Source organism: Podarcis gaigeae, assembly GCF_964106915.1.
Source record: "Podarcis gaigeae genome assembly, chromosome: 10".
Classification (NCBI taxonomy): domain Eukaryota; kingdom Metazoa; phylum Chordata; class Lepidosauria; order Squamata; family Lacertidae; genus Podarcis; species Podarcis gaigeae.
The window spans coordinates 6,574,013-6,599,843 of record NC_139686.1 but is presented as its reverse complement, the minus strand read 5'-3'; the positions used below and the strand labels follow the sequence as shown (position 1 = coordinate 6,599,843).

At 45.1% G+C, this 25,831-nt stretch overlaps 1 protein-coding gene across 1 annotated transcript in view; it reads left to right on the top strand.

The window, feature by feature from the left end:
- EXOC4 (exocyst complex component 4) overlaps positions 1-25,831 on the top strand; it is a 351,415-nt gene that overhangs the window by 267,731 nt on the left and 57,853 nt on the right. The window contains exons 11-12 of the mRNA XM_083700107.1: positions 7,372-7,591; positions 25,376-25,512. Of these exons, the coding sequence (XP_083556233.1) occupies positions 7,372-7,591; positions 25,376-25,512 (357 nt within the window). The remainder of the gene's footprint in view (positions 1-7,371; positions 7,592-25,375; positions 25,513-25,831) is intronic.

Genomic DNA, 25,831 nt, shown 5'->3' with positions numbered 1-25,831 from the left:
ACAGTTTGTATCTTTGAAAACCTCAGTGCTCCAAAGCACTTGAGTTTAGTTGCTACTCAGTTTAGCTAGAATTGCCATCTCATGTTGCTCCCCAGGCTCCACTTTTGTTCTATGCATTACAGTTGTTTATTGTTGCTAATAATATGATAGCTCAGCACTCCCCTGGTCAAAGGGAAAGGCTGTAGTTAGAGATTTGTCTAGAAAGATGGATGAATTCTACTGCAGCAGTTGCCTTGACACATTATACTACTATGTTGGGTATAGTCTACAGAGTTTCTTTAAAGCAACTCTTAGATACGCAGCTTGGGCTCATCACTGAGCCTCTGAATATTGGCAGCTTGCATTGGACACCACAGTCTTTGGATTCCTTCTGCTGTTTCCTGGGCCTTTCTCAAAACAGCCAAGCCTTACCTTGCCACTTCCTGACCTCAGCTCCCTGACCGCAGCTCTACTCCTTATCCCAGGCACTTGAGAAAAGTACTGCTAACAAAATGTGAAATATATGTTTAATTAACAGCCAACCGACCAACCGACCAACCAACCAACCACTGGATAAAATCAGAAAACAACAGTTACAAAAAGAAAGCACAAATGAATACAGAGTGCAACAGCAATTCAATAAAACAGATGTACTCAAAATAATATGCATCCTTCTCACATAAGGAAAATCATCTTCAAGGAAGAAAATGCCCTTGAAAAATCAAAGTGGTTTCAGTTTGAAGCTAGTTTGAAGAGAAGTAGTCAAAAGTTCAAGTTGTAAACTTTTAAGTGTTAGATTTGTCTGAGCACTTGGCTCAATCCTCTGTTTCAAAGAAATCTTTTTCACACCTGTGTGAGCAAGCATATTATAAAAGGAGGTGGCAGCGTATCTATAATATATATTATAAAATATAGCATTATACCCTTTATCAATCCCTGACTCCTCTGTCCCCAGTCTAACATAGATTGCAAGCATTCTGAGTTGCTTTTATGCTCTGTTCACCATCTAACATCATAGGACCCATTAAAAATTGCCAGCAGGTTTGTCTTGGACACTCAATGGGGCAAATTATTGGATGTAGGTCATGTGGACCAGGGAGACCTGGAAAGGGGTGTACCTCAGTCGGTAGAGCACCCGCTTTGCATGTGGAAGGCCCCGGGTTCAAACTCTGATATCTCCAGGTAGGGCAAGGAGAGACTTCTGTCTGAAACCCTGGAGATTACTATCAGCCCATATAGACAATACTTGTATCTGAATCCCTGCTTAGCCATGAACATCTCTTAGCTGCCTTAGATAAGCTGATCTCTCCTGTCCTATCTACCTCACAGGGTAGCTGTGGGGATACGTCTTGTGTGCTGTACCCCATGCATCTTGGATAAGAAGTTGGTTATACCCATCATGGCTGGATGGTGGAGTAGTAGTCACCTCTGGTCTGGTCTGGTCTGATTTCATACGTTGTATGAATGTTGTGAGCCCCATGGGGATTTCTTGGCAGGATTGATCAGAGCAGGAGGAGGAGGAATGGGATGGGAGTACTGAGACTGTTGGCAGGGAGCATCTGAGTAATTCCACTAGACAACTTCCTTGTCCTGTTGGTGGTGGATGTCCCAGCAGAGGAGGGAAAGCCGAGTAAGCCAGCCCCATCCCACCTCCTGGGAGTGAGGTTGCTCCAGCAACTGCGGAGGGGTGTGAGCTTGGGTCACTCAGTGAGTCGGCTGGGCAGACTCAGACCCTGTCTCCAAGGACATCCCATTGGCTGTGGTGGCTTACGTAAACCCAGCCTATTCATGAAGTGCCCTCTTGCTTGTTCAGCCCCATCACTTGGGAGGAGAACCATGGGAGGAGAAATGTCTGTGCCCATCCCATGCTTCAAAGGGGTGTGTCAGGTGTTGAGACAACGTCTTGGTTTGTGCCAAGGCCTGTAGCTTAGAGCTCTACTTTGAACTTCTGAACTGTGTAACCAGAATCTATATATGAATAAACCATGCGGTGGAATTTGTGGGAAGAGTTGAGCTGAAAGTTCTAGTACTGCATCTGAGGGAGGGAGCCAAGAGAGTGGTCCACATGGATGCCAGCTCATCCACAACAGCCCAAATTGGGTTGCAAGCATACATGGTCAACTTTCAAGCAAAGTGTTGAATTCAGAGAATTGTTGGTTTCCTTTCAGCGTTATGACTTCGTGGTAGGAAAAGCTGGAGGCTGAATAGAATGAGAGCTGCTAAAGGGGAGGGGGAGATTTGGGAGCAGACAGAATGGTTTATCTTTCCATACACCGAAGTATTTGTCACCAGCTTGTTCTTAAAAGCAATATCTGTTCTGTAATAAGTGATAATACTGTAGCCCAATTCCCTAGTGTCTAGTTTCCCTCTTCAAATGCTGTGCATTTCTCCTTTTAGTACCTCCTCAATGACTGTGTCTTCAGTAGCAAATGATCTCTGGCGCATCCAGTAAGGTGGATGCTTTATGTTCATTATATGCATTAAGCTGCCTGCATGTTTAATCGTCAGCATCCTCTGACACTTTCAGAGCTTCAGTAAGAGATCTTTTCTGCCAAGAAAGGGAGGGAGGCTGTAGGAGATGGTGTAGGAATGGGATGAGAAAGAAGCTTTCATCAACTTAGTTTTGCCAAATGCAGCTTTGTCCACTTGAAATGGCTGCTGTATTTTTGGAAGAGAAAAAGAGCAATATGGTGTTTTCATTCTACACAAAGGGGACCATTAGCACTTTGGCACTTCTTGGATTGGACGTAGCCATTATAAAATGCTTAGATCAATGTTGGACTCAGCTGCAGCCATTCAAGGGCCATGAGTTGACAGAATATTTTAAAGACATGCCAAGGACTATCGTGTTTCCATAAAAAGCAGAACTCCTTGATATTCTGGGTTTGTAAATCCACTTAATCATGATCATGAAAGGAGTATTATCCTGAAGTTAATACTTTTACTTCTATCTGCACAACCAAGGAACTGCAGAGTGTTCCATCCCACACACCGTCGAAGGGTATGGGCAGAAGCGAAGGCAGCCAGGAGGGAACGACCCACACTGGGCGAGGGTCTGTAGGGCAGCAGTGTTTTATGTTGGCTTATGGTCAGCTGCCCTAAAAAAAGCTTTATGACTTTGATTTCCTCAGGAGAGCTCAAGAACTTTGGTCCGCCCCAGGTGCTGGCAGGGGTTGCTACGCTAGGGAATGTTAAATGCTATCTGCCATACATAATAGTTATATTACTATTCACAGGACCATATAGGCAAAGGATGTTTCTTGGGTTTGTAAGTAGTTCAAAAGCTGAAGTTATGTTCAAGGGTTTTTATTCCAGGGTAATGGATCGTATGAGCTGCCCTTTGGTTCTTTCCGTAGAAGTGTTAGCTTTCAGTAGGAAGATCTCCTAGGCTCATTCAACCATCCAGAGGATGGCTTCTGAAAATATTTATGTCAGCACAAATTGGTGGCTGCCCTAAAATAAGCTTGACGACTTTGATTTCCTCAGGAAAGCTCAAGAACTTTGGTCCGCCCCAGGTGTCAGCAGGTGTCCCTGCTTCAGAATGGTGTCAAATTCTGCCCCTTGCTAAAAGCAGTCTCATAACACAAAGCCACTGAAACAGTGTACTAGATAAAAGCAGAATAAAACGCGAATTCTTGAAACAAAAGCAGTCATGACCAGGAAGGAGGAACGGCGTGGTCTCAGGCGGACACAGTAAACTAGGTCGGCTTACAGTATGGTTATCAGATTTTTCAATGAATCCAGGGACCCTTTTTTTTTTTTTTTTTTTTTTGAAGGTGAGTAACAACAGGGAGTCAGTAGTGGGGATGGTGAGGCAAAAGACCCTGGGCCCAAGCACACATGCATATTGTATAAAGGTGCAAAGCCCTTCTTTCGCACCCTGTGAAACATAAAGGCGAACAGTTTTTTTAAAAACTGGGCAACAGCCGCCCACCCACAACTCCCGAGCCTCCCCCGATCAGTCAAAACAAAGGGGGCAGGAGATCTTTACTGCCGGACGTCCCCGGTTCCCCTTTGGCGGTGGCAGTCAGCAGCCCAGAGCCAGCCTGGTAGCGCAGTTGGCTCTGGCTGGCTTCATGAGCTGCTCGCTGCCGTGGCGCCCACCAGTTTGCCTCCCAGAAGTCCCCATGTGATGTCTCTTGTGCGCAACACATCATATGGGGACTTCCAGCAAGGAAAAGTGGCGGGCACCATGGCAGCAAGCAGCTCCTGAAGCCAACCAGAGCCAACTGCGCTACCAGGCTGGCTCTAGGCTGCTGAGGCTGCCACTGCCACGTTTCCCAGGGACAGATTTGCAAATCTGGGGACATTCTGGGGACGGAATTCATCCAGGGACAGATTTGCAAATCTGGGGACTGTCCTTGGGAACCGGGGACATCTGGTAACCCTAGCTTACAGCCCAGAGTAGCCTGCATTGGTGATGGAGAACAGGTCATTTTTCACATAAGCTTGTCTGAGGTCATTGCAGAATTTCTGATAACTATCCCAAAGGACTACAAGGCTTGCTGGAACAAACTTTGAACATCACTGGACACATAAAACCAAGTTGTATGATCAGGTTGGCAGCTACATCAAACTACTGGTGCTGGGATAGAAGAGGAATTAATAGATCATAGAATCATAAAATTGTAGAGTTGGAAGGGCCCCAAGCGTCATCTAGTCCAACCCCCTGCAATGCTGGAATATCAGCTAAAGCATCTGTAATGGTTCTAGGGGTTGCTCGTGCGTAAGTTGCCGCCACTCCTGGCTAGGTTACCTGGTTGAACCCTTTCTGTCTGGACAGCCTTTCACTTCGTGGCTGTCTCAGTCGCTGGCAGAATCCGTCAGTGGGCGTTTCTTGAACTTCTTCCAGCAAAGAAGTTCTTTGACGCCAAGTCTCCTCCTACTCTCCCTGCAAGGAAGTCTTCTGCGCAGGGAGGGTGTGAGCAGCGGAGTACCCGTGCTCTCCCCGCTGGTCTCCGGTGAAGAGTCCTGGAGCCTCCTCTCCGATTCCCCCATCTGCCCCCCTTCTCCACTGGTGTTACGCTGATTTCCTTCCCCAGCAGATGGGCTGCCTCTCTCCCTACTGGGACCCTCTCCGGCATCCCTCTGGAGCCTTCCCTCTGCCTCTAGCTCTGATGGCAGTTCCCTGACAGCATCCATGACAAATTATCATCCAACCTCTACTTAAAAACCTCCAAGGAAGGAGAGCCCACCACCTCCCAAGGGGGACCATTCCACTGTGGAACAGCTCTTACTGTCAGAAAGTTCTTCCTGATGTGGAGTCAGAATCTCCTTCCTTGTAACTTGAATCCATTGGTTTGAGTCCTGCCCTCCAGATCAGGAGAAAACAAGATTGTTTCCTCTTCCATGTGACAGTCCTTGAGATATTTGAAGATGGCTATCATATTTTCTTTATTATTGCAATATTCTTTTACAATAATTTAGCAAAGCTGCGTTTTTAAACATTTCTTGTCTAAGAAGTGTTGCAACAGAAAAAGCAAAAGACTGACATAATTTGCAAAAGATGCAAAAGTCATCCGTTTCCTAAACAAATCCGTATTACAGGCTAGCTGAGGCAATAAAGTTGGGAGTTAAAATTAAGTTTTCGGAAACAAGTTGTTACATGAATAACAATAAAAATACAATGACTTGCCATGGGGGGTGGGGGGGAAGCAGGAGAAGAGAGACACCTGATTTTACCTAAAGTGCTTTTCTGTCTAGCGGGACTGCTTAATTGTAGTCACAAATCACCTTGAATGCTTTCCTAGAAAGATAAAACAAGTTAAATTTGTATATCACTCGGCAAGCGCTTGCCTCTGAATTGGATATGAGATGGAGATTTCAGCTTTTCCTCCTGCATTTTTAGGGCTTCCTCCCAGACCCTGTTCTTCTCTTCAGGCATTTCATAGCAGTATGAGAACAGGCAAGAGATTCCCCCCTTCCCACATTCAGCTTCATTAAGTTTTTGGACCCTTTCCCCCCTCCCAGCTCCCCTCATCAACTGGGGCCATGGTCTAGCAACCCAGAAATGTTCCTTGCTTTGCATTTTGATTTGCAGAAATCTCCTTAGCATTTTACAAGAATAAGCACTGCAGTTGTTATGTTAAATAAGTGTAATTACCATGCGTTAAGGGAATTTTCCATCCTTGACTTGCCATATGACTTGCTCTCTCACACTGAGAAAATACACCCCACAGGGCTTTTTACCTTTATGGGTTTTTCCTCCGTTTCCCTCTGCCGGTGCCAGATAGTTTCATTTGGGACCGCTGAGAGCAGAGTTTGATTCCCTTGGAAATTTACATCTGGATGGTTCTTTTCTTGATGAAATGGTTTAAGAAAAATTTCCCGCATAGACCTGGATGTCACGTTGGACCCACTCAGCCATATGCAGGATGTCAGCCACAAATTGCGGCTGCCAAGTAATTGAAAGGGACTTTAGCTTTGTCATCTTCTTCCTTCCAGGCAGTGATGGGCTGTTCTGATACACTGGCTGTCCTCTGGGTACCCCAATAATACAACTATTACACCACCGCTTGCCCCAAGCCAGTGTATCCAAGGAGTAATCCCATAAACCCTCTCTGTCCGATGATGCCATTTTAGGTAAAGGTAAAGGACCCCTGGACAGTTAAGACCAGTGAAAGGCAACTATGGGGTTGCAGCATTCATCTCGCTTTCAGGCCGAGGGAGCTGATATTTGTCCACAGACAGCTTTCCAGATCATGTGGCCAGCATGACTAAACCGCTTCTGGCGCAATGGAACACCGTGACAGAAGCCAGAGTGCACAGAAACGCCATTTACCTTCCCGCTGCAGCGGTACCTATTTATCTACTTGCACTGGCGTGCTTTCGAACTGCTAGGTTGGCAGGAGCTGGGACAGAGCAACGGGAGTTCACCCTGTTGCGGGGATTCGAACCGCCGACCTTCTAATTGGCAAGCCTAAGAGGTTCAGGGGTTTAGATTGCAGCGCCACCCACATCCCTGATGCCATTTTAGGCTCGAACTACACATAAAATTGTATGGGGTGTTAGAGGAGCGGTAGTACCTCTGGTGGGGGTCATGTCATGGTCCTTCTGGAGTACTTTGTCCACTTTTGGTCCCTACCCTGCACTCAGCTCTCACCCATGGCTCCTAAAAACTGTCATCATGCGACAGCAGCCACAACCTGGCAAATGCATCTGGCCCCTGGGCTGGTGGTTCCCCAGCCCTGTTTTAATGGGAGCTGTACAAATGATAAGCTTTTTAAGATAAACAGACTTCTATCAATTCTAGTAGGAGCGTGTTTCTGAAAGATAAGGCAAGGATTCACCTCTTGTTCCATAAAACGTCTGGAAACCGTTAGCTGAAATCTAGTTCCATTTGACTCGGCAAACATAGTAACAGTGAGTTTCCCCTTCTTTAATGTGTTTCAGATTTATTCAAGAGATTGAGCACGCTTTAGGACTCAGCCCAACTAAGCAGTGCCCACTCCGGGAATTCCTCACCATGTACATCAAGAACATCTTTCTTAGCCAAGTCCTGGGAGAAATCAACAAGGAAATCGAAGGAGTCACCAAGATAACTGAGCCACTGAAGATACTGGCCAGCGCAGACACCATGAAGATGCTGGGCGTGCAGAGGCCTCTGTTGCAGGTAAGAAAGCTGCATCATTTCAGAAAGGGGCCTCCCCACGAAGGCACTGGTGAAGCTTCAGTGCTCGATGTTCCCATGCTTGTTTAGAATAAGTTGCGGTTCCGATATGCCCTTGAGAAGCCTTCCTTCCAGATTCATCATACATGGTAGAATGTAAGCATTTTTGACAGAGGCATCATGATAGCGGATAGCCCAGTAAAACTCATTCTGAAGGCTGCCTGCACAGCTGCTTCTGCCATAATGAGTTGCTTATGATAATGAGGCCATTCCTGGGATTGGCCTTCTCTCTCGCTTCTGGGGGAGATCACTTGTGGCTCTCCCAAGAAAATGTCATTACCAGCCGCGATGGCATACTGTTCTCATCTTGTCAAATTACTGTACATTAATCAGATGGATGTTGGTGACGAGAGATGTTCAAATGGCCACGGAGAGCTGCCAAGCGAGTTTTGTTGTTTAGTGCCATAAACAAATGAGTTTTCTTTCAGGTCCATTTGCAGCCATAATCAGAAACTATTAGGCTGCAGTCGTAGCCGATCAATTGTGCATTCCATGCTTCTCAAGGGTGAACGTGACCTTTGAGACACGAGTGAAAATTCTGATCAATAGATAATACTTTGCGCAATGTAGTGATTTTCAGTCTCATCTGAAGTGCTTTTTTATATATTTGCACCCCTATATATATATGTGTGAGCGTAAATTATTAGTGGCTAAACTGAGACACCAAGAGGTTGTTTAAGACTAGGGGTAACCTGGATGCAATCACAGGCATAGTTTGAGGTTAACCCACAATTAAGGGCAAACGGAGAAAAGCAAATTTATTTTGGGTGTTTATGCCTTCATTTCCCCCCATTTATCCCAGTTTGAATACCCACAGCAAATAATCAGTGTAAAAATAGCACATTTAAAACAAACCATGTTCACTGGTTGTTGCTAATTTACAAATACAGTTTCGTTCTTTGTATTCCATCAACAATTATTTGGTCAACTTAGGTAGGTTTTTTTTGTTAAAAAAAGTTGTGTACTTTCTTTGGCACCTTGTTGTTAAACCAAGATAGATAATTTACAAGTACATTCAATAGGGAGCATGCAGAACATAGTACAGGTGTGTTAATGAGTCCTGCAAAATCTTTCTAAACCTTTCTGCTGGCTCTCTACAGAATAAGAGCTAGCCCAAGGAGGGGAAAATACTTTCCTCATGAAACTGTGCAAGAAAGGAAAGGCATGTTTCTTTTTAGTTGTGACTTGGACTGAATCTAGACTGCCAGGACATACTGATGGATTGTGTGTGGGCTTAAATATTGAGACTCAATCCAGACAAGACAGAAGGGCAGTAGGCAAGCCTGTTCTGGATGAAAAAGAAACACTAGGTTCACTCACAACCTGAAGGGTATTTGGATCCAGCATTACTCCTGGAGGGTCAAGTGGCTGCATTGGCTGGTACTCCAGCTATAACCCTTTGTGGAGGAGAAGGGGGATGATCTGGCCCCAGTGATTCATGCCTGAATCATCTCTTCCTTTAGGTTATTGCAGTGTGCTCTGTGTGGGGCTGCCTTTGAAGAGTGTCCAGAAACCTCAGCTAGTGCAAAATGCGGCAGCCAGACTGTGACTGGTGTGCACTTTATGGACCAAATGGACAATAGCAATTACCCTGCCTTTCAGTCTGAGCACAACTGAAGATGCTTGTTCTGTTCTATAAAACCCTAAATGATTTGGAGCCAGGATAACTGGAAGCTACTTTCAGGAAGAGGCTGGACTTGGTCACTGTTACTTTCTACAGTGTTTGTTCTCCTGCTTACAGCCTTAATTTTGGACCCAGGGCAAGCACACCTTGGGGATGCATGTGCAGTTTCACACAAGTGTTTTCCAGTGTTCTGGACATATTACCCAGTGCAACTTGGATAGAACAAAATATGGCATTTCCCTTGTCCAGTGACCTGGTCCCAGAGCTAGAGGCTGCAGGGGGAAGCAGATGGAGAACCGGGTCTAGGTCAGGTTCCAGAGATTCCTGGATTGCAGGGGGTTGGGCTAGATGACTTTCAGGGCCTCTTCCAACTCTTCAATTCTATGTTTCTATGATCCTTTAAGTAGAAAGAAGGCCTTCTGCACACAGCATTGCAGCTGTTGTTGTTGCATCATTGCAACTGTTTTGGAGTGTTATTTATCAAACACTTACTGTAGATAGAGCAGTAAAACCAACAAAACATTCTCACAATCTGGTACTGACACACACAGATGTGCATGTGCAAGCTCACACACAGATATTCACATACAAATATGCTTTTCCATCGGCACATCTTGACATTTGGTTTATACCCAGCTTTTCAGCTGACCTGGCCTCAGACACACACTGTGTGATGGATTATTTTAATTAGCCCAACGGCATGGACAAGCTTGCCTTCACAAGGCAAATATTGTGCTCATAAATCTTCATTTTTACCCCTTCGACCATATCTGTGTAGCTGCTCTCATCCCCTTGTCCACATCCAGGAGCCGTTTTGCTGGGAACTGCTTAGATTTGATTAAAGGTGTTTCTTGGTTCAGACCAAGGCTGAAATTCTGAGAATGAATGAGCTGCCTTAACCACATTGGAATGGATGCCCACCTAAGTCATTATCCTGCTTCGACCAGTGTTTGGTATTGGGTGCCAAAGGGAATTATTAGTAATCTGTATCCATCAGCTCTGGATTTCAAAACCCTGAGGTTTAACCTTTCACCAGCAGGTATTGATATTTCTGCCCTCAATTTCTTGATCTGAACCCTATAGCCACAACGTCCTGCCATCGGTTCTAATGACCAGTGGTGCATCCAGTTGTAGGAGTATCCTGCTGGTTAGTGAAGGCAATAATTAATCAGTGCTGTGCTTTGTTGTTGGTAGTTGTGAATTTGGATCTCATCTGAAGTTCTTAGAGGGTGATAGGAAATACAGAACAGATGTCTTCCATGGTAGACTGGGAACCAGTTAGAGGAGGGTACCCACAAATCAGAAGTCCTCTTCCACAACACCACCCTCAGTCTTTTTTCATTTGTTAGTGGTTAAGAGTAGTAGTCTCGTAATCTGGTGGACCGGGTTTGCTTCCCCGTTCCTCCACATGCAGCTGCTGGGTGACCTTGGGCCAGTCACACTTCTCTGAAGTCTCTCAGCCCCACTCACCTCACAGTGTGTTTGTTGTGGGGGAGAAAGGGAAAGGAGAATGTTAGCCGCTTTGAGACTCCTTTGGGTAGTGATAAAGCAGGATATCAAATCCAAACTCTTCTTCCTTCCTTTGATGCTTGATTGTATATCTCTGCATTGTTCAAAAACCAGAACTCTTGCCAGTCACATAAAATGCTCATAACATAAAACAGCATATATAAATGCAGAGAGATACGCTCGTTTGGAAAATTGCCTGAGATAAATAAGAAATTGTGCATGAAATCAAGGAAGAGGCTGGAGAGCGGCACCAACCCCAGAGTAAACATTGGTTGCGTCACACATCCAGTCGATTACTCATCACTTGATGACTGTCAGCTGAATATGTGAAATGTCTTACTCTCAGCTGAAAACTTGTGTTTGAGTTGGCATCAGGTGATATCATAGTTCTCATGGCAGTGATTCATCTAATAGCTCATTTGCACAAAGAAGCCATCACTTGATGCTGTGGTCAGGTTTCAAACATGCATAAGGGCCTTTCCATACACTGAACAGTGGGAACCCTGGGTTTCCCATTAAAGCCACAGTTTTCAGGCACCCTGCTATGGCTCCCTAATGAGGGGGTTTGCATGAAAAATGTTTGCAAGCACAAGTTTACATTGTTCACGCTTTACATCCCCCCCCCCCCCCCCCCGGTTTTCCAAGTACTTTTCAGTGTGAAGTAGAAGGCCAGTAGAAGGACTTCTGCGAGTCTACAAGTTGCAAAGTATCTACTACTATGTAGCTTCAGGTTTCCAAGTTCCTCCTAGCTCATAAGGCACATAATTATACCTGGTTGTTTTGTGGACTTTGTTTTTCAAGTAATGTGAAATCCGACAGCAAATTCTTGCAGAGACAAAAGAAAGATTCATCACTTTTCAAACAAAGCTAGATAAGTTATATTTTGAAGCACACACACACACACACACACACCCGGGCACAAGTGAGAGGGAGGATTTTGCCAAGAAAAAACAAAGCTGAAATTGCACAAGCACTATGGTCCCAGTGTTCATTTTTAACATGTTGGTGCTAAATAGCATCTAAGGAATGTGAAGTCTGCCGATTAAAAAAACCTGCCTCTTATTTTCTGTGACAGAAAATAAATAACACTATTTGAGATTAAAAGATTGCACACATACATGAACACATGGCTGCACTCTTGAAGATTCAAAATTTGGTGGAATCTTTGAGATGCTTTGATGAGTGGGATATGAGCTCTGGATTTGTAAAGAGGCTTTAATGGATCCGTTCCAAGCATGCTGTTACTCACCTGAGACCCCACCACTGCCACCATGGCAGTCTATAGGCATAACGGATCAATCTGTTGGGTGGCCAGTTTTATTGGGAGGTCTAAGACTAAGATGCACACTTACTTTTCAAGGGATATGTGGGAAAATAGAGGGGGTGGCGGCTTTTGCCATTTCTAACCCTCCACTACAAATTGTGGAAGCAAATTCCATAGTTTAACTATGTAATATGTGAGGTATTTTCTGTTTGTCTGTCCTGAATCTCCCAATATTTAGCTTCATTGAATGTCCCTTAGGTCTAGTATAATTTAATGCACTTCTATCATTTCCCCTCTTACCGTATAAGCAGCAGGTGTTGCACCTGCCTTGATTAGTAATATAGGCAATGCAGGCCAACTTAAAACTTTGCCCCAACTTATGGCAAACCTATAGTGCAGACAAGCCCTTAACCTCTAGCAAAAAAATGCCACTTTGGTTTTATTTCCCCCCATTTATTCATGGGGACATACCACTCACTTTAACTGTTGTTGTAAAAAAATTGAAACTAAGATTCTCAAATCCTGCATTTTTGCACTGAAGGCTATACAATATGCTCTGTAATGTAGAAAACGCCATGAAGCCTCCAGATCCCTTGACAGTAAATATGTAGTTAGTATACTTCATTGCCAGCTGTCCGACTCTGGTGACATTTCAGTGTTGACAGAATATCTGTCCAGTATAAATAATAATTTGACCTTAATAACTGATCATGAAAAAAGTCCAGAAAAGGTCAGCCAGATGGACTGAGATGCAGACGTTAAAGGCCTTGAACAGACGTAGGAGGTTCCTTCAAATATGTAATTTGGAATCTTTGAGACCTTCATGTGGTCAGAAGATGCTCTGTGACTATATTTGCTGTTGATTCTGACAGCTGCTAAAGCTGCCTGGGTTTTGACTTCCAGCCTGGTCTCCATGCCCCACACACTCCCCCTTGGGCACATGTCTGCCCATTGGCTCACTCACTCTTCAGAAACACCTGGCAGCTTCCAACAGTAGAAGAGGACTAAGAAATATGCTACACTTCCTCTGTGACTTTTTGTTCCTTGTGTGAATGAAGACGCCAGTGGCATTGCAAGAGGTTGCAAGGGGCTTCTCCACCAATGGCTCCACCGGAAGCCACCTGAAGGCTTCCAGCTACATGGAGATTCCTTTGTAGCTACTTAACCTGCATTGCATTTGGCTTACAGTGCAGTGGTGATGCAAGTCGGATTTTAGGTGGGGCTAAGGAAGATAATCTACCTTTAACATGGCCTAACAATGCTGCTATAGATGTCACTAAAAGGTAAAGGTAAAGGGACCCCTGACCGTTAGGTCCAGTCGTGGACGACTCTGGGGTCGCGGCGCTCATCTCACTTTATTGGCCAGCATGACCAAGCCGCTTCTGGTGAACCAGAGCAGCGCACAAAAACGGAGTTTACCTTCCCACCGGAGTGGTACTTGTTTATCTACTTGCACTTTGACGTGCTTTTGAACTGCTAGGTTGGCAGGAGCAGGGACCGAGCAACGGGAGCTCACCCTGTCGCGGGGATTTGAACCACCGACCTTCTGATCGGCAAGCCCTAGGCTCTGTGGTTTAACCCACAGTGCCACCCGCGGCGCATGATAATAATAATAATAATAATAATAATAATAATAATAATAATAATAATAATAATTTATACCCCGCCCATCTGGCTGGGTTTCCTCAGCCACTCTGGGCGGCTTCCAACCAAATATTAAAAACAATACAACATCAAACATTAAAAGCTTCCCTAAACAGGGCCATCTTCAGTTGTCTTTTAAAAGCAAAATAGTTGCTTATTGCCTTGACATCTGCTGGGAGGGCGTTCCACAGGGCAGGCGCCACTACCGAGAAGGCCCTCTGCCTGGTTCCCTGTAACCTTACTTCTTGCAGGGAGGGAACCACAAGAAGGCCCTCGGTGCTGGACCTCAGTGTCTGGGCTGGACAATGGGAGTGGAGACGCTCCTTCAGATATACTGGACCGAGGCCATTTAGGGCTTTAAAGGTCAGCACCAACACTTTGAATTGTACTCGGAAACATACTGGGAGCCAATGAAGATCTTTCAGGACCGGTGTTATATTGTCTTGGCAGCCACTCCCAGCCACCAGTCTGACCAGTCATGTTATGTTTTAAGTAGACAAAATGAAGATGGGCAAAATGAAGATGGATTGCCACTCTGTTCTTGAGCACCACCAGACTTCACACTAAGCATTTCTTTCGTGGTGCCAAAGTTGCTGTTGGATCTCTCCCCTTTATTGCCAAGGAGCACTTTAGAAAGATGACTAGCTTCTGAAGATGAATTACCTCCATTCCAAGTTAATTTCTGTTTCCCAGCAGGACCCTAGCTGAACCCCGCTGGGTTTGGAAATGCCACTGATTGGGTAATGGATGAGTGCTTTGCGGATGGCTGTGCCCGCGCTCGCCTGGTGCCAGCTTAGGCTTCCCCGGTGCCCTTCATTTCCCGCTTTGCAGCCAGCCTCGCTAGAGCTAAATGGATTTTTTCACAGGACAGTAACTTGACTGTCGTTAGCAAGGGGGAAATAATGTATGAGAGCAAGACAGAATTGAAATGCTTACTCTGTGAAATCCACAACTGCCTGGGAGTTCTGTAGAGCAAGATCGGCAGGAAGCCATCTGCAATGGCAGCAGACATAAATCAGGAAGGGAAAAGGCCAGTCTGCCTAGGGGCCTTCTTAGAATAGCTACATGGTTCCATAGGCACCATTGGCTCAGACCAGTACCAAAACTCAGGGTATTTTGACATACTCTGAGGAGCATAGGAGTTGGCCCATTGGGTCTACCAAGGTCCATCTACATAGATACACATTCTGTTCCTGAAAGATTTTATGGGCTTTTGTTTCTGGACTCTCGTTATGTGCCTCAGAGTTGGAACTGTAAGAGGTAAATATTTTAAATAAACAAATGGCAAGTCAGATGCCCTGGGAAACTTGGAAGCATGGTGATGATCCTCCTTTGCTTCATCCCTGGCATTCAGTGCCTTTGATCATTTTGAACTTTTGTGGCTACCGGCTTTGGAGAGGTCAGTTCTGAGCGAAAATCCTACCTCAACTTCCATAGTGAGTTTGGCCTCCACAGTTCCGCACCACCCCATTTGCCAAGGGACACCTCCAAAATTTAAGTCAACTGTGCTGGCTGGGGCCAATGGGAGTTGTAGATCAAAACATCTGGATGGCAGCAGCTTGGTGAAGCTGGTCTAATACTTTTTTAAAAGAAAGTAAGAAGCCATGGAGTAGGCTCAGTCAGTGGAACACGAAACTTTTAATTTCAGGATCATGAGTTCCAGCCCCATGTTGGGTGAAAGATTTCTTCATTGTAGGGGGTTGGACTAGATGACCCTCATAATCCCTTCCAACTCTACAATTTTATGAATCTAAGTGAGTTCCACAAACTGAGTCATACTGTGTGAAGCAATTTTTCTGCTCTTCAGCCTACTGCCTGTCCATTACAGTCCTAGGTTTAATATTTATTCTTTTCACATAAACCTGTATCATGTTTCTCCCTCAGTAATCTTCCTTTTTTTTAAAAAAAATAGTACAATATTTGCAGCCAGTCTACAACCTGGAAGTTCAGAGAGCAGTAACAGTTTGCTGGGGGGGGGGGGGGGAATACTGATATTATATATAGAGAGAGAGGGGGGGGAGGGAGGGAGGGAGGGAGATGAGGCAGACACCTCTCTACTGTTTTCTGCTCTTGCTTGTTGAGGCAGACGTATCCAACCATGTAGATGCTGACATGGTTTAATCTATTTTACTGTTAATTTTAACTATTTATAAAGTGTGTTGATCATTTTTACCTTTTTTATTGATATCCTTGTCTTTCTTTTAAACGCCTTAGAGGTTTTATTACAACCAAGAGGTATATAAATTTTGTTAAATAAGCAAATAAAAAAATAGACTGCCTGTGTGCATCCAGTCTTGCAGCATTGTAGCTGGCAGTGACCCTCCAGGATCACCTAATTCCCAGGATTCTGGTATGTGTTGTTCGTACCTTGATCTCAGTGGCCTGCAGACCACACTTATGGCCACTGCAAACATTTTTTTGTAGTGTTTTTCCTGCAAATGAGCTTTTGCACTACCACACACAAATTATAGGTAAAGGTAAAGGGACCCCTGACCATTAGGTCCAGTCACAGACGACTCTGGGCTTGCGGCGCTCATCTCGGTTTATTGGCCGAGGGAGCCTGTGTGCAGCTTCCGGGTTATGTGGCCAGCATGACTAAGCCGCTTCTGGCGAACCAGAGCAGCGCACGGAAACGCTGTTTACCTTCCCGCCAGAGCGGTACCTATTTATCTACTTGCACTACCTAGCTTTGGAACTGCTAGGTAGGCAGGAGCAGGGATCGAACAATGGGAGCTCACCCCGTCGCGGGGATTCGAACTGCTGACCTTCTGATCTGCAAGTCCTAGGCTCTGTGGTTTAACCCACAGCGCCACCCACGTCTCTTAGTGTTTTTCCTGCAAATGAGCTTTTGCACTACCACACACAAATTATAGAGGTTCACTAAATGTCACATCAGGAAAATAATCCCAGCACTGCAATTGGCACCCAAGTATGTTTGTGTGCCAGGTGCTGGGGGTGGGGGAACCCAAAGTATTGGGTTCCTTGAACCCAGGTGGCTGAACTCAGGCTGGGCATGTTAGCCAGATAGACTGATGCAGATGTTGTGAAGGCAATTTTGCCTCTGGTGCTACCTTTCCTAGCAGTGTTCACACCAGTGTTGAAATCCTGTCAATCTCTGTGAGTATCACAAAGTAGTATGGCCTTAGGCTCAAAGAGAGGGCTGGGGAAGGCTGCTTGTCTCTGCCTATAATGAAATGACCTTTGAGTGAATGACAAGTGTGAGGAAGATTGGAAGAGAAATTAAGTGTGCTCTGTACCAGAAGCCATCCCATTCTGCACCAGCAAGCAGGCCTTCGCGCCTGGATTCTGTGATCAGAGTGAATTGTGCATGTGCTGCCAATTCTGTATGTATTCAAATAAAGTGTAAACAATAACGATGACAAATTCTATGAAATGACAATCTTGCCCTGTTCCTCTTTCTATTATTATACATGTAGATGGGTGGTACACAGGGCATTGGTTTAGAGTAAAGCAAGTCCACCCATGTTTTAAAAGTTCCTGTTCCTTTTCTTTATTGTGGCATCCTTGATACAAATTTCCAGTTCATTCTTATCAAAGGCTTTTTCCACATCCAGGAAAATAAAGGCTGGTAGTTGTTTGATTATTACATAGTTCTGTTCAATCCACTGCCTTCTTGGCACTAGACTGTAATTTTCTATTCCTTATAAACATTGTTTGGTCCTGGTATATGCATATTGAAATAATATTGCTTAACCTGTTTGCCAATAGAGGGCTCCATATTTTTACATCTTGATTAAGGAGGGAAATCGGTCCATCTGATTGTGGAATCATCAAATCTTTTCCTGCTTTTGGAAGTACTTTTGCAATCACTTCTGACTATGATGTTGGCAAATTTCCCATTTGCAAAGTCTTATTTATCATTTTCCCGTAATGTAAGTGCTTTTCCCCCGAAAACGATTTTTAAAAACTCAGCCCATCTGGTCCTGATGCTTTGTTATGAAGTCAGCTATTATCTCATTAATTTCCTTTTCCATTATTAGGACTCCCAACATTGTTATATCTCCATTAGTGACTTTGGGCACAGTGATTGTGGAAAATATTCTAGTATCTGTTTTCTTGACGGGTGTTTCCTGGTACTTGGTAAACTTGCCATGTTCACTTATATCTTGTGAGGTTTCAACTGTTTAGTTCTTATACTTAATTGATGGTGTTAGGCATGGCACTTGTACTCTTTTAAGTATGTTGATAATGGCGTTTATCAATGCCATTGATAAACTGTTAAGTTTTGAAGGTTTATTCCCATATTAAAGCCATTTTTGTTTGATATTCTTAGTATATTTTTCTACTTTGCTCAGTTGAATTTGTTGTTACAATGCTCTTAAGAGGTTCAGTTGTTCTTCCCTTCCTGTTTCTGTTCATATTCTTTCCCTGGATTTTTAAAATAAATTCTTCCGCTGATTGGTGGCGGTTCAGAAGCCCCAAGCATACTGCTCCTGAAGTCTTACTGCTCAGCAGGATTTCAAAGCTGAGGGCAGGGCTCTTTGCAAATCCTTCAAAGGGGCTTGCAAAGAACTTTGTGTGCACTTTGAATTAATCCATTGATTTAGGGGACTTCAAAGCACCGTATCATGTGAAGCCCACCTGCCAAATTTGGCCCAGAAGGGATGGGGCAATAGGGACCTGATGTGCTGACCAAAGCCAGTTTTCTCCCTTCTCTAGTTCAAGGGGCCCCCATAGAGAAGGGTCTTTGGCTTTGGGGCAGCCTTTCAAAATGGCTGCAGTTTTCCTCAGAGCTGTCCTTCAGACTTCAAGCTCTTGTTTTAATTGAAGTTGCAGAAGCGTCTGATGTTTTTCTCAGCTTCAAAGCAAGGATTGCAAGCTCTGGAAGTCCTTTTCTGGGCCCAATATCTCTAGCCAAGAGATAACGAGAGGTAGTTATGGATAGATAAATCTAATAGATATTGATGAATCTATATGATACCAAAAAGCAGAATGGGTGCATAAGAAAGATTATGGACTGGCAGGCCCAGTCACACACTTATAATCTAAAGAGAGATACAACATATAAGGACGAAAAGGTAGAAAATGGAAGGCATGCAGGAAGCAAATCTTACAGGAAGGCCTGAGTAAGAAGATGAGTCCTGTCTCTCTCCTGGGAAATGTGGAAAAATGTAAAGCAGGTGTCAAAGAAGGGCTGTTGCTCCGTGGTAGAACCTGTGCTTTGTATGCAAAAGGCTCTAGGTCAGGCATGGCCAAACTTGGCCCTCCAGATGTTTTAGGACTACAACTCCCATCATCCCTAGCTAACAGGACCAGTGATCAGGGATGATGGGAGTTGTAGTCCCAAAACATCTGGAGGGCCATGCCTGTTCTAGGTTCGAACCTTGGCATCTCTAGGCAGGACTGGGAGACCCCGGTCTCAGACGCTGAAGAGCTGCTGCCAGGCAGTATAGACAATACCGAACTAGATGGATCAACGGCCTGACTCAGTATAAGGCCATTTTCTGTGCTACTGTGTGTCAGGGTGTTCCAGTGGTCAGTAGCAGCTCAGGAAAATGCCCACAAACAGGGCAGCTGTGGAAATGTTAGGCTTAAAATGGAGATCAGTGGCAGATGAGCAAAGAGGTGGCACAGATGGAGAAAGGAGGTAGGAAGAAGCAAAGTAACAGAGACATTTAAGGTCAATAGTAAATGCTATAGTGGATATTGGATTTGAATTTAGGTCTCCCCAGTCCTGGTAGTGTAACCAAAATCTTAGTTTCCTTAGAGTTTGCGCAGTTGAATTTTGTGTTGCCTACGTTGAGGGAATAGTGTGAATTACGTTATGCAAGGAATGTTTGTGATGACACTAATGAGGATTTGAATCCCCTTTTGCTTGTCCTCCTAAGTGTGCACTGAAAGGACAGAAAAAATCCACCTTTCTGCCACTTTTCAACCACCGTCTCTGTGAATATATATCAGGGTGGCTCAACTAACCTTTAAGTGATGTTGAGTTTGCAACCTGGGTCTGTTTCCCAAAGCCTTCTGTCAGGGAACTGACATTGGAGCCAGGGTTGGAGGCAGGGCTCCCAAGCGGTGCCGGAGAAGGGCCAAGCAGAGAGAGAGGGGACTCAGCAGCTGGGGAAGGAAATCAGCGTAACGCCAGGGATAAAGGGGGGCGGATGGGGGAATCGGAGAGAGGGCTCCAGGACTCTTCGCCGGAGACGAGCGGGGAGAGCACAGGGCCTCTGCTACCCACACCCACCCTGCGCAGAAGTAGGCGTAGACTTGGCGTCAAAGAATTTCTTTGCTGGAAGAAATTCAAGAAACGCCCACTGACGGATTCTGCTAGTGACTGAACAGCCACGAAGTGAAGGGCTGTCCAGCCAGGAAACGTTTAACCAGGCTACCTAGCCAGGAGTGGTGGCAACTTACGCACGAGCAACCCCATATAACCATTACACCTTCCCTCTCCCCAGCATAACAGTTCCCCTGAATAGCTCTTATAAAACATAAGAGCCTTGCTAGATCAAGCCAGAGGCCCCTCGAGAATAAATAATAATAATAATAATAACAACAACAACAACAACAACAACAACAACAACAATTTCTATACCACCCTTTACCCGAGGATCACAGGGCAGTTTTCAATATGAAAACACAAAAATACATAGCATAGTAACAAACAGAAACAGTCCTCTCCTGGTCTTTGCTCCCTAACATTCAAAGGTATAGGGTCTCTGACCATGGAGTCTCCATTTGGCTCTTACTGTTAAGAGGCGTTGATAGAGCAACACTCTGTGCTAAGTTTTAAAACTGCTTCTTTCTTATAGGGGAGCATCCCTCTCTCTCCCTTTAGCTGCAGCCTCATTTCTCTGTGCTACACCCTAAAGGCACAGGAGGAGCTGGAGCTAAGCCGATTTGTAGAGAATCTTGTCAGCCTAATTGATTACTGCGCGGTACACGCTGCTGACGACAGGTGAAATGGCGTGGAGTGGAACAAATCTGTATGTATCGCACATTCCCGCTGGGTCGGGCCAGGGCTCCTTCTTCTGACATGTTGATTTATATATTTGCAGCTCCCTTCCCTAATGAATAGTGCCCCATCACGGGTCACTGGAGCCCCCTGCTGTATAGACCCCATCAGTGCCACATCGAGGGAATGAATCATGCTTCCCAAAGCCTTATGCTGTGAATTTATGCGCTTGAACACTTGCAGGAGGCTAGCCAAGGAAAAGTAATTAAAAACCCCAGATATACACAGGACACTGACACAAACACACCCCGCCAAATGTCCCAGCAGGAAAATTACACATAAACGTATACAGGGTGCTGGGTTCTGCGAAATTTTCATCTCTAGTTTGCTTGAATTTTAAGATCCACCATCATGGTAAAGTACAATATCAGCGAGGCTGAAATACTTTCATCTGGCCTACACAGATTTGTTGTGTGATGGACACCAGAAGTCTGCACACAGGATCAAATATCAGAAGTTTCCTATCTTCCACGGGCCAGTCAATCCCTGTTTCTCTTGTTTGGGCAAATGTTATTCAGGAAATCATTTCAAAACATGATACATGCGCTCCAGACAAAAATATTTTCAATATTGCAACATTCTTTATTTTTATTTTTCCTGTGCGTGGTCCTCCTAATTTTAAAACCACAAAAACCCATACCTTCCTCCTGTGAAGTCCCTAGCAATTTGGAACTCAAATACTTAAAAGAGCACCACCCTTGGTAGCAACCATCTCGGGCCCTACAGTTGGCAGAGGAGGCCCTTGTTGGTGGTACCACAGCTGGGTGCTGCCTGGTTGGCACAGACTCATTGACAGGGCCTTCTTGGTGGGGGTTCTCCATTGGTGGAATGCCCTCCCTATGAGGTGTGCTCTTCCTCATTAAGGAGCACATAAGGTAAGATCCTGCTGGATCAGGTCAATAGCCAGTGTAGTCCAACATCCTGTTCTCACAGTAGCCAACCAGATGCCTGCGGGAAACCAGCAAGCAGGATTTGACCACAGCATACATAGATGCATGCATGCGTACACCATTGTACAGTGGTGCTCGCAAGACGAAATTAATCCGTTCTGTGAGGCTCTTCGTATAGCGGTTTTTTCGTCTTGCGAAGCAAGCCCATTGACAGCTTAGCGCTATTAGCGGTTTAGCGGCTTTTAGCGGCTTATCAGCTTAGCGGATTAGCTGATAAGCGGCTTAGAAAAAGGGGGGGAAGGGGGGGAAACCGCAGGAACTCGCAAGACATTTTCGTCTTGCGAAGCAAGCCCATAGGGAAATTTGTTTTGCGAAGCGCCTCCAAAACGGAAAACCCTTTCGTCTAGCGGGTTTTCCGTCTTGCGAGGCGTTCGTCTTGCGGGGCACCACCGTATTCGCATGCTGCCTTTCCATAGTGAAAACCATGCTCAAGGCAGCTTAAAGGTAAAGGGACCCCGACCATTAGGTCCAGTCGTGACTTACACTGGGGTTGTGGCGCTCATCTCGCTTTATTGGCTGAGGGAGCCAGTGTACAGCTTCCAGGTCATGTGGCCATCATGACTAAGCTGCTTCTGGCAAACCAGAGCAGCGTACGGAAATGCCGTTTACCTTCCCGCTGGAGCGGTACCTATTTATCTACTTGCACTTTGATGTGCTTTTGAACTGCTAGGTTGGCAGGAGCAGGGACCGAGCAACGGGAGCTCACCCCGTCGCGGGGATTCGAACCGCCGACCTTCTGATCGGCAAGTCCTAGGCTCTGTGGTTTAACCCACAGCACCACCCGCGTCCCTCAAGGCAGCTTAAAACATGAAAAAAATACGTATAATAAAAATAGTCATAAGCAATAAATAAAACACATCAGAAGGTACACAACCAAATTAACAGTTTCCACATTAAATCTTAATAAGATCTAAAAGATACAAAAAGTATTGATGGCAGCAACAACCTCTTTTTAGGCTAGAATGCCTTCTTTGGTTGGCAGCAGCTCTCCAAGCATGGGTTCATGCAGAGGATGGTCTTTCCCATAACCTGCTTTCGGATCCTTCTAAACAGATACTTCCAGGGTTGAACCCTGGTCTTACAAAGTAGATGCTCAGCCACTGATGGGTAGTCACACTCAAAATGTCAGTTTTATCTGCAGTAGAGATCTGACCAGTGGTGTGCTCAAATCCATGACAGTTGCCAACTGAAGGGCTTCTGAAATCAAGGAAGCTTGAAATTTGGTTAGTTTTACCTTCACTGTGAGTCCAAAAAACCAACGGCAGGTACTCGGGTGCATAAACCTAATTTCTTTTTTGCCCAGAGCACATGCAACCCAAGACTTTTGTTTTCGGACGCATCATCTCTCGCTCTTATTGTAGCATCTGGTGACTTTCATTGGGGCAATTGTTACAATTCAGTGGTACCTTGGTTAAGAACTTAATTGTTTCTGGAGGTCCATTCTCAACCTGAAACTGTTCTTAACCTGAAGCACCACTTTAGCTAATGGGGCCTCCTGCTGCTGCCGCTCCACCGGAGCCTGATTTCTGTTCTCATCCTGAAGCAGAGTTCTTAACCCGAGGTACTATTTCTAGGTTAGCGGAGTCTGTAACCTGAAGCGTATGTAACTCAAGGTAACACTGTACTAGATATTCCTCCAGGGACAATTGAACATGACACACAAACATAAAGTTGGATAAAGAGAAGATGGAACATTTTGAAGGACAGTAGAAGGTCTGTGAGTCAATGCCCAAAAGGACCTGTTGAAACCCAGGAGTTTGATCTGTTAGTGCTTCTGGCCCGGGGGCTGCCATGCACAGATTGTAATTCAGTCCAAGGCTCAGTTCCATCATATATATTTTTAGTGCTCTGGCTGGCCAGGTGCTTGACCAGCCTTACCTCCTTCAGCCCCAGGCAGCCTCTGAAAAGCAGGAGCTTCCTCAAGCTCCAGTTGGACTGAGGCAATGACCGAGGGGATACCTTCAGCTCAGAAAGTCATGAGTTGTACAGGGCAGCTGTGGAATATCAGTAGATGTGCAAAGCTGAAGTGTTTTTCACCACCCTATATTCCCAGCCAAGGACACTCTCTGCAAAGTGCCTTTGACGACTGTCAAACTTCCCTCGGAATAACGTGCCGCACATGCAAAGGGCCGGGTTGCAGCGCTAAGCAAGGGGGAGGCTTCCTTATTCTTTTTAGCAGCTTGGAGAGCAGAATCAATTCCTGTCACTCAACGGTAAATCTGCAGGAACAGGATTATGGATCTGGGTCCTTCTTGCAGTACTTTAATCTTAAAATCGATGCTGAGAAGGAAGCCAGGCTTGGGGGAGGGTAGCGGAGAGGCTCCAGCTTTGACTCTGATGAGGTTTTGCAACTTCAAATGCAAAAAGTGTCCAACTCTCTTGCAAGGGAGGCGGGGAGAGAATGCCTCACCTGTCGCAGTCAATGGAATCAGCAACATGGAGGACTTTAATTCAATATGTAAACCAAAGCAGGGCTTGGGAGATGCTTCAGCCTCTTGCTTTTAAGTGCACGGCTCAGAAAATAATCCTGCTATTCTGTGAAGCGAAATATTATTTTGCAGCGTGTTAAATTGGTTAGTAATTTTTAAGGTGCCACAAGACTCTTGTTTTTGCTGCAAGAAGCTAACACAACTGCTCCTCTGGAAGCTAGTTTTACCTTTCACTTTCTTTCCTGCACCCATCAGTAGGGCTTACACGAAAGAGAAGTGTGCAGATACCCAGACAGCGTACAAAATGCTGTAACAGCAAACCAGCTGCATTGAGATGACTTGTGGGGATCTTGGCTTGAGCCACTGGCTCTTCAGGGCCAACACAAATTGAGAAAGGGATGTGGAGGTTCTCATAGAAACCAACTAAAAAAAAAATTGCTTACCTGGAAAAGATATAGAGTAAAGCAAAATGATTGGGGGCTGGAGCACTTTGCCAACAAAGAAAGGGTGGTGCGTTTTGGGAAATGGGTTAGTTTAGGAAAGAAAGAGAAACCTTTTCTCGCAGTGACCAACCAGATGCCTATGGGAAACCTGCAAGCAGGACCTTAGCCCAAGAGTGCCTGCCCTACTTGTGAGTCACAGAAACTGGTATTCAGAAACATACTGCATCCAACAGTAGAAGTTGTACACAGCCATGATAATTAGTAGCCATATCCTTACCCTCCATAAATTTGCTCTGAAGGAGAGGATTGGTGGCCATCACCACCGTAGATTCCGGTGTATAAGGCGACTGGATGTATTAGATGACCCCCAAATTGGCAGCTGCAATTTGGGGGTTCGTCTTATAAGCCCAGTCACCTAATATGCTGGGCAGCTCTGCGCCGGGAGAAAGCCGCAGTGGGCGGGCTCCACACCGGGCGACTGTCTCCCGGCACGGAGTGGAGCCCGCCGCTGCCCATACCCGGCGTATAAGACGACCCCCGACTTTTTAAACCTCTTTTCCGCGGTTAAAAAGTCGTCTTATACGCCGGAATCTACGGTACATCTTGTGAGAGTGAATTGGTTAATTCAGCTATATTCTGCATGAAGAAGTGCTAAGCACCCAAAGTTGAAAACAAGAATCTTACGCCATTGTATTGAATTTTTGCATTTAATTAAGACTAACTATGGTGTTCTTGGTTTGCTTGCTTGTGCCAAATAAACTTAGAAAGGCTTGAAAAATGTTTTTCTTGGCAGGGGCCCACCATGACAAGCCTTTAAAAAAACCTTCTTTCTTTCTTTCTTTCTTTCTTTCTTTCTTTCTTTCTTTCTTTCTTTCTTTCTTTCGGCAGAGCACAGTGATTGTGGAAAAGACCGTCCAGGACCTCATGAATTTGATGCACGACCTGAGCGCCTACTCTGACCAGTTCCTCAACATGGTGTGTGTCAAACTCCAGGAATACAAGGACACCTGCACTGTGGCCTACAGGTAAGGCTTGCTTGAGGGCCAGGTAGCACCCTTCAGGTCCTTCCCTTCAAGGACGTACTGAAGCATTTGGAGGTTTTCTTCTTTAGGAGGAAAAGGCAAATAAGGGAATAAGTTTAGATTTATTTTACCTATAAGTGTATTTCTACACTGCCAACTCATTCAAAAAGATTTCATGGCAGTGTGCAATAAAACCATTAGGACGTCCTAAAATTGTAAAATACAGACTACCGCTGTATTGTAATTTGTTTTGACTGCTTTTAATACTGAATTTTAAATTGCTGTAGCGTGCCCTGGGACCTGTTGGTGATGGATGGGTTTA